Source organism: Sphaeramia orbicularis, chromosome 11 (genome assembly GCF_902148855.1).
Source record: "Sphaeramia orbicularis chromosome 11, fSphaOr1.1, whole genome shotgun sequence".
In the NCBI taxonomy this organism is placed as follows: Eukaryota; Metazoa; Chordata; class Actinopteri; order Kurtiformes; family Apogonidae; genus Sphaeramia; species Sphaeramia orbicularis.
The window spans coordinates 1401376-1410341 of NC_043967.1; the positions used below are offsets into that span (position 1 = coordinate 1401376).

Below are 8966 nucleotides of genomic sequence, written 5' to 3' on the forward strand. Positions count from 1 at the left end.
TACAAGCACCAAAATAACATCAAAGATACAGATTGGGGCTTTCAGTTACAAAAATAAATAGCACACATTCTGTATAAATATCAGGAGATACTTCTACCTCTGGACAGCTTAGCAAATGCTGTGGCACTCATAAATCACAACACTTTGGGCAGATTCCTGACATGTGACATTAAGTCACAAGTAAAAAAAATAAAAATAAAAATCTTACACCATGAGCTGCAAAGAAATCCTTCCTTTAACTGCAGTGTATTAGGCCTTAACTGTATGCATCCATTTGAAAAGTGCAATCTGAGTCAAATTCAGCCCAGATTAGAAACAGCGGTTCATTTGACTGATTCAGAATACTCGGCTTCAGTCAGCCTCTGTCATTTACCCCCAGTGTGAGTAAAAAGAGGTTGGTGGAGGAGGGGTCATCTGTCCCTTCTACGCTGGACCACAATAGTCCCTGCCACGATGTCATAAACTGTCCTGTTGTGCTGAAAAAACAGGAGGGTTATGAAGATGGGGAAGAGGAAGGCAATGGAGAAGTTCTTGTTGAGTGCCCGCACTGTGGACCTGTAAAAAACCAGACAGACACAGGAGACGAAACGAGAGATCAGACAGATGAGCAAAGCAACAAGACGGACATGGTGCAGTCAGAACAACTACCACTGTGAAAAGGTCCCATCTGGACCATGGAAGAGCTTTACAATGATGTCAAGTAATGAGTTCTGCTGTCTAACACTAGGCTCTAGAACAGAACAGAATAGAGTCCAACAGAAGAGAGTCCAGCAGAATAGAACAGAGTCAAATAGAATAGAATAGAGTCCAACAGAATGGAATAGAGTCGAACAGAAGAGAGTCAAATAGAATAGAATAGAGTCGAACAGAATAGAGTCGAACAGAATAGAATAGAGTCAAATAGAATAGAATAGAAAAGATAGAATGGAATAGAGTCGAACAGAATAGAGTCAAATAGAGTTGAACAGAATAGAATTGAGTAGAACAGAGTTGAATAAAATAGAGTCGAATAGAATAGTTGAACAGAATAGTCGAATAGAATAGAATGGCATAGAATGGCATAGAATATGCCTGGACTAGCTGGTCCAGACCCTGGTCCAGACCCTGGTCCAAAAGCCTGAACCTGTCACACATGTGTATTTCCCTTTTAACCTCAAGGCACCTTGTTTTTTCTGCACTGTTTGTTTTGTTTCTGACCTAATACTGTCTGTTCATTTACAAGGCATCAAAATATAAGTAGAGTATAAGTACTTTTATCAGTAATATGCAGTTGAATTAAATGCAGTCATTTGAGTAAATCTGTCTGACTTTAGGGTTGAACCTGGACTATATCTGTAAAACAGTAGAAATGAAACAGAACCATCCATCACACATAAAGTTAGATGTGATTGAGTTTAAAGAATGAGAAGTTGAAAATACTTGAAAACTTCATTTAAAATGTGTTCCAGATGGATTAAGTGATTCAACCAACCAGTAAAATGTTAAACCCAAACCGTCCACTTAAAATACTGTGTCATTTTATTGAACTAGAGCTTAGTTTGTGAATGTACATGAACTGGACTACAGGTTCTTACTGCTCCCTCATACATCAACCTGATTTGAATAAATTACCCTGAACTATGGGGTGAGATGGAAACGCAGTTACCAGGAACTCTTTTACCCAAATAAGTTCCAGATAAATGTGTTCCTGCTAATAAAGTTCCTGGGCTTTTGGTGGAAAAGGGCCTAATGTTAGTGTAAGGAACAGTATGTGACTCACGCAGAGAGGGAGACATTTGTTGCTGGGACAACAAGGACCCGGTTAGGTCGGACCAGAGTGGATGTGTCACATGTTACCACGCGAAGACCAAGCAGAAACTTCCCTGGTGTGGCACCACCAGCACTCCAAATACAGACAGTCTGACAGGACGAGAAGGAGGAAACAAACATCAACAGCAATATAGAAAACTAGGACCAATGGCCCTGTATCTCACCAGCATGTTCTATGAAGAATCAATAACAACTTGAATTTGCGAGGTTGTCAGGTTCTGTCTCTGTGTTAGAGTCCGGTGGTCTGGATGCAGCAGATTAATCTCCCAATAGAAGTGGGTGGTACTTTCACTGGAGGAGAACTTAACTAATTAAATCAAAGTCCATATATGCCTTCCTTTCAGTGCTCCATATAAGCGCTGCACGATTAATCAATTTTAAATCAAAATCAGATCATTTAAATTAGGACAGTGTTTTAAAAAGGGTAACTGTCAAATTGAATTTCATCTCTCTTGTGTCTCTGGGCCATGCACCTCCGGGCTAGTGTAGGCTCCTCCTGCTAACTGTGACAGTGGTCTCAAACACACCAGTACACAAATGATGTTTGCTAATGAGACTGAGAAGTTCGTGGCTAAAAATAGCAAGAGCAAGCCGGCTGTGTGGAATCGGAAAGGCTTCGAAGTTTCCGATGAAGACCAAACAATTGGTGGCTGTAGACTGCCTGAAGGCAGTATCTGTCAAAGACAGCAGCACAACCAACTTATTTCAGCACCTCAAACATCATCACACACCACAATGGGAGCAGTGTGTTGTGCTGCACATGAAAATGACATGCCGACTTGTGTTGTCTTTTGTAGTTTTACCAAGAAATTGAAACAAAAAATCGAGTTTTTAGAGGAAAAAAATTAGGATTTTTTTTTTTGTGGCCAAAATCGTGCAGCCCTAGTTCAGTCTTAACTACACTGATATCTCTAACCATTTATATGTTGTAAACCATTAAAATATGGCCCACTATAAGTTAAGGTAAAAATTCATTTCTCAAAAATGAACAAACTTTGTAGACACTGTCTAACGAATCTAACCAGTACCTTCATCAGAGAAGATGTTTGAAGAAACTGCAAATGACAATGACAACAAAAACAACAATGCTAGACATAGCGCCTTCACAAGAGGTCATGGTCTTTCAACCTGTGAGCTAAAAACCAGAAATACAAAGGAACCGGCATTCTCACACAAATGAACAAGAAAAACACTCGGAGAGCGCAGACCTCCGCCAGGACAGATCTGCCTCCCGTGCTTGCATGTTTGTTTCCTTGTTAGCAAGATAACTCAAAAAGTTATGGACGGATGGCACAAGGAAGAACTGATTAAATTTTTGGTGGTGATTGGGCCTGGGGAGGGGGGGCCAGTATCAACATTTCCTGAAAATTTCATGAAAATCCATCCATAACTTTTTGAGTTATCTTGCTAACAAACAAACAAACATGCACGCACGCAAAGCGATCACAATACCTTCTGGTGGAGGTGATAAAAAGATTACAAATGCTGTACATTTTTCAGGTTTGCACAAACAAGCTCATAAAACACAGAGGAAAGTACACCAGATGGCATGTGTCGAAGCAAAGGTGCCTCCTTTTCTTAGCGCTGGGTCACCTGGGAAAACCAACGGCTGACAGAGAGCTGCTCCAGCCTCAGACCTGACACATGACTTCATCTCAGGCAACTCTGAGGGCAACATTGCATCACTGGTCTCAGTGGGGAATGTTACATTGCAGAGAACTCTATTTCTGCTTGACTCCTAGTAAACAACCTCACTGTAATAAAACAGATCCTATTAATGACTATGAACAAAATGGGGAAATATGCAAACACATTGGAAGTGGTTAGCCTGTACTGATACAGTGCTTTATAGAAGTTGGCCTTCAGCTTTGTTGTTTTTCAGGGTTGTAATGGCCTTGTGTCTTTATTTTTAAAAACACATTTGCAGGAAGTATGTGCTCAGTATTGAAACTACACAGCTTGTGTAGGTAAACTCCCTGAGACAGCGCCTCCTCTTTTAGGTCCTCTCGTGCTCAGTCAGTATTTTTCTGTTTTTTTAAGTGTTTAAGTGTATGTATGTGTGTGTGTGTGTGTGTGTGTGTGTGTGTGTGTGTGTATGTGTGTGTGTGGGGGGGTACTGATTTTTAAACTTATATGTGAAGCACTTTGTGCTATGTCCTCACTCTAGGAAAAGTGCTATATAAATAAAAATTGACTAATTGATTGATTGAAACTCAGTAGTCAGTCAGTTTGATCTCCATTTGGATTCAGAAAATCTTCAGCTCTCTTGGGTCAACTGTCATGTTTTCTTAAATAATCATGTATTATATTACACACCTTCAGAATGCCCCACAGACTTTCATGGTCTTTTGGTATTATAGCTTCTACAATATTCAGATTTTTTTTCTGAAATGCATTTTTGTTTTTAATGCTGTTTAAATATCTGCTGTATATTCCACTTGTACAAATATTACTACAAAGACTGAGAAAAGTGTGGTCATATCAGGAGTTTTGAACAGTACTGTTTATCAACATTACATTTCACTTGCATAAAACCTTAAATGCACAGTGTTTAATTCCACATCAGTTGAGGTTATTTTATTTCATTATTTTAAAGGGGTTCTATGTAGTATTGATATCCCTAACTCAACAGCAGGGGGAAGTCACACACCAGTGCACACTTAGGACTACCAAAGCCCCCAACGAATCAACACTTAGGGGCTGTATGCTGTGTTAGGGAACCATTTTAAAATCTATGATGGTAAAAGCAGCATTTAAGAAGATTTCTTCCATGACTCACCTCATATACACACACCAACACCCTGTGGACCAGAGCTACAGCCATCATCTTCTGCAGATCCTCCATGGACGTGTTCTCATCAATCTCCTCCACAATGAACTGGATGATAAATTTGGCAAAGTCCCTTAAAAAAGGAGAGACAGTATGCCTGTGTGAAGGTGGATCTGGGGGATGGTGAAACAACTTGGCATTAAAGATACATTGTAAACCCTTTACAGAAATACATCAATTTTATATTTTGCGCAGCTGCAAAAGGGCAATGCAGCTGCCTGAGTTGAACAGATTACATCCCTGTTTTCATGTCTTCACATATCTATACTTTAACATTTGATGGATTGTTGGGATTTTTGTTGTTTCAGAGCTTCTCCTCACTTCATTCCACTCAGGCGCATAATACACAGTACGATGGTAGCCTTCACACAGAACAAGATGAAGAAGTCCACCGTCTCAGCAAGGAACCTTTGGAGAGGAGAGGGAATGGTGTACTCCTGCCCTGTAAAACAATAAAGTGCACAAATGGGTTCTGTTTTCACCTTATCCTCCCTGAACCATTAACCTAGATAGTTAGAGATATCTTTTAAATCTTTGGATCCTTGTTTCATTCTTTGTGTCATTTGCCTCTTGTATTTGTCTTGTTCCATCTAGTATTTTATTTTTAATATTTGTGCCTTTTATATCATTTTTGCTTTGTTAAATAACAACTGAAGCTTGTATTTTTTTTTTTTTTTTAGAGAAAAGCAACAAAACAGCTCTAAACAGAAAAAAATAGGAACTATAGGTGTGTCATTATCTTGATGTATTTTACATGGTTTTCATCTTATTACAACTTTTAGAAATACTTTACAAGTGAAAATGAGAATCTGGTTTCAAAAAAACAAAAAAAAACTAATCAACCTTTAAACTTTAAAGAAGCAATGCTTTGACATTTATTGTCATACTTTTCGATATCTTATAAGACAATATTGCATTTTTGTCTCCCAGCTCTGTGATTTAGTGTCCCTGAGCAGCTACTACAGGTCTGGGGAGTTACTAGAGATTACCTAAGGACTGAAAGGACCTGGCTCTTAGCATATAAGCTTGTTTCCTCAGACCTTTGAACTGCTTTCCATCAGACTCATGACCTGGTTTAGATGTAATGAAGCCTACATGCCCACTGCTGGTCATTTTACAACACAGGTGTCAAACACGCGGCCCGGGGACCAAATCTGGCCCGCCAAAGAGTCCAGTCCGGCCCATAGGAGGAATTTGTGAAATGCAAAAATTCCACTGAAGATATTAACAATCCTTTTAGTTCAGGTTCCACATTCAGACCAATTCAATCTCAAGTGGGCAGGACCAGTCAAATACTATCATAATAACATACTAATAATGACAACTCCACATTTTTCTCTTTGTAAATATAAATATTTTCATGTATTTACATTATGAAAAGGTTTATATCTACAAACCATCCTTTCAAAAGATGTGAATAACATGAACAAACTGAAAAAATAAGTACAATGTTAACAATATTCTATCTGTTATTAAATGTTTTGTGTATTTGTAGATCCACTGTGATCTGTAAGTTATAATGTACATGTGGAAATGACAAACTGAGGAATTATATTGTTAAAATTACATTTCTTTTTTCAGTTTGTTCATGTTATTCACATCTTTTGAAAGGATAGTTTGTAGATATAAAGCTTTTCATAATGTAAATGTACTTTTTTTCACTCTAACACTGAGAAAAGTTTGGAGTTAACATAATTTCTATATTATTATTTTACTGATTCGGCCCTCTGCAGATCGAATTCAGCTGAATGTGGAACTGAACTAAAATGAGTCTGACAGCCCTGATGTACAAGCATTTAGATCCAACAGACTATAATAATACGTTACCTGCCTGGGGGGCTGGGTTCCCATTCTGCTGTTGGCCTGGCCACAGTGGATCAGTGGTCGGGGTCCTGGGTGAGATCTCATCACTTTGGGGACCACCCGGATGAGGGGCAGAGGATACTGGGAAAGTCAGCTGATAGGGGTAGATGGACCAGTTCCGTGTGTCCAAAACCTGCTGCCCACTGCTGGGTGAGGAGGCGTGTGACTGCGGCGTCTGGATGCTTGTCCCCGGTGAGGTCAAAGTGTACGGAGGGACCCAGGGGAAGGTGGACCCTGGCCCCCAGCCGAAGGGGGACCATGGCCCCCAGGGGAAGGTGGACCCTGGCCTCCATGGCCCCCAGCTCTGCCACTGGCCATAGCCCCAGTAACACTGCCACATCCACTGCTGTAACTTCGTGCAGTAGTCCGCTGTCACACCGCTCTGTTTCGGCTGCTTTGGATCCGTTTCAGGGCTGTCATTGTTAGCTGTAGTGGAAAACATGTCCACCTACCCACCACTGTTTACCCACTGTTTACCCACTGTTTACCACTGTTTACCCACTGTTTACCACTGTTTACCCACTGCTTACCACTGTTTACCCACTGTTTACCACTGTTTACCCACTGTTTACCCACTGTTTACCACTGATTACCCACTGCTTACCACTGTTTACCCACTGTTTACCCACTGCTTACCATTGTTTACCACTGTTTACCACTGATTACCCACTGCTTACCACTGTTTACCCACTGCTTACCACTGTTTACCTACTGTTTACCCACTGTTTACCACTGTTTACCCACTGCTTACCATTGTTTACCACTGTTTACCACTGATTACCCACTGCTTACCACTGTTTACCACTGCTTACCACTGTTTACCTACTGTTTACCACTATTTACCACTGTTTACCCATTGTTTACCCACTGTTTACCCAATGTTTACCCACTGTTTACCACTGTTTACCACTGTTTACCCACTGTTTACCTCTGTTTATCCCTGTTTACCTCTGTTTACCCACTGTTTACACCTGTTTACCCACTGTTTACTTCTGTTTACCTCTGTTTCCCACTGTTTACCTCTGTTTACCTCTGTTTACCCACTGTTTCCCTCTGTTTACTTCTGTTTACCTCTGTTTACCCCCTGCTTACCTCTGTTTCCCACTGTTTCCCTCTGTTTCCCTCTGTTTACCCTCTGTTTACTTCTGTTTACCTCTGTTTCCCACTGTTTACTTCTGTTTACCGCTGTTTACTTCTGTTTACCCACTGTTTCCCTCTGTTTACTTCTGTTTACCTCTGTTTACCCTCTGTTTACCTCTGTTCCCACTGTTTACTTCTGTTTACCGCTGTTTACTTCTGTTTACCTCTGTTTACCACTGTTTACCCTCTGTTTCCCACGGTTTACTTCTGTTTACCCTCTGTTTACCCACTGCTTACCCACTGTTGACCTCTGTTTACTTCTGTTTACCCACTGTTTACCCTCTGTTTACTTCTGTTTACCCACTGTTTACCTGTTTACCCACTGTTTACCTCTGTTTACCCACTGTTTACCCTCTGTTTACTTCTGTTTACCACTGTTTACTTCTGTTTACCCAGTGTTTACTTTTGTTTACCCTCTGTTTACCCACTGTTTACTTCTGTTTACCCTCTGTTTACCCACTCTTTACCTCTGTTTACCCACTGTTTACCCACTATTTACCTCTGTTTACCTTCTGTTTACCACTGTTTACCTCTGTTTACTTCTCTTTACCCTCTGTTTACCACTGTTTACTTCTGTTTACCTCTGTTTACTTCTGTTTACCCACTGTTTACCCTCTGTTTACTTCTCTTTAACCTCTGTTTACCACTGCTTACCTCTGTTTACCACTGTTTACCTCTGTTTACCCTCTGTTTACTTCTGTTTACCACTGTTTACTTCTGTTTACCACTGTTTACCTCTGTTTCCCACTGCTTACCCTTTGTTTACTTCTGTTTACCTCTGTTTCCCACTGCCTACCCACTGTTTACCTTTGTTTACTTCTGTTTCCCACTGCTTACCCTTTGTTTACTTCTGTTTCCCACTGCTTACCCTCTATTTACCCACTGTTTACCTTTCTTTACCTCTGTTTCCCACTGCTTACCCTTTGTTTACTTCTGTTTACCACTGTTTACCTCTGTTTCCCACTGCTTACCCTTTGTTTACTTCTGTTTACCACTGTTTCCCACTGCTTACCCTTTGTTTACCTCTGTTTCCCACTGTTTACCTCTGTTTACCCACTGCTTACCCTTTGTTTACTTCTGTTTCCCTCTGTTTCCCACTGCTTACCCTTTGTTTACTTCTGTTTACCTCTGTTTCCCACTGCTTACCCTTTGTTTACTTCTGTTTCCCTCTGTTTCCCACTGCTTACCCTTTGTTTACTTCTGTTTACCACTGTTTACCTCTGTTTCCCACTGCTTACCCTTTGTTTACTTCTGTTTACCACTGTTTACCTCTGTTTCCCACTGCTTACCCTTTGTTTACTTCTGTTTACCACTGTTTCCCTCT

General features: G+C 40.5%; 1 protein-coding gene across 2 annotated transcripts; it reads right to left on the reverse strand.

Moving 5' to 3' along the window:
• Positions 1 to 78: 78 nt before the first annotated feature.
• Positions 79 to 8456, reverse strand: fam8a1a (family with sequence similarity 8 member A1a). 2 transcript variants are annotated; one of them, XM_030148195.1, is made up of 6 exons: positions 6803 to 6965; positions 6467 to 6749; positions 4961 to 5081; positions 4589 to 4712; positions 1760 to 1899; positions 79 to 555 (listed from the first exon to the last, which is right to left on the reverse strand). In XM_030148195.1, exons 1-6 carry the CDS (start codon positions 6818 to 6820, stop codon positions 411 to 413), a joined length of 831 nt encoding a protein of 276 aa, XP_030004055.1. In that variant the 5' UTR covers positions 6821 to 6965; the 3' UTR covers positions 79 to 410. The 2 variants fall into 2 exon arrangements, with proteins under 2 accessions (XP_030004055.1, XP_030004054.1); XM_030148194.1 differs by having other exon boundaries at positions 6467 to 8456.
• Between the last annotated feature and the right edge of the window lie 510 nt (positions 8457 to 8966).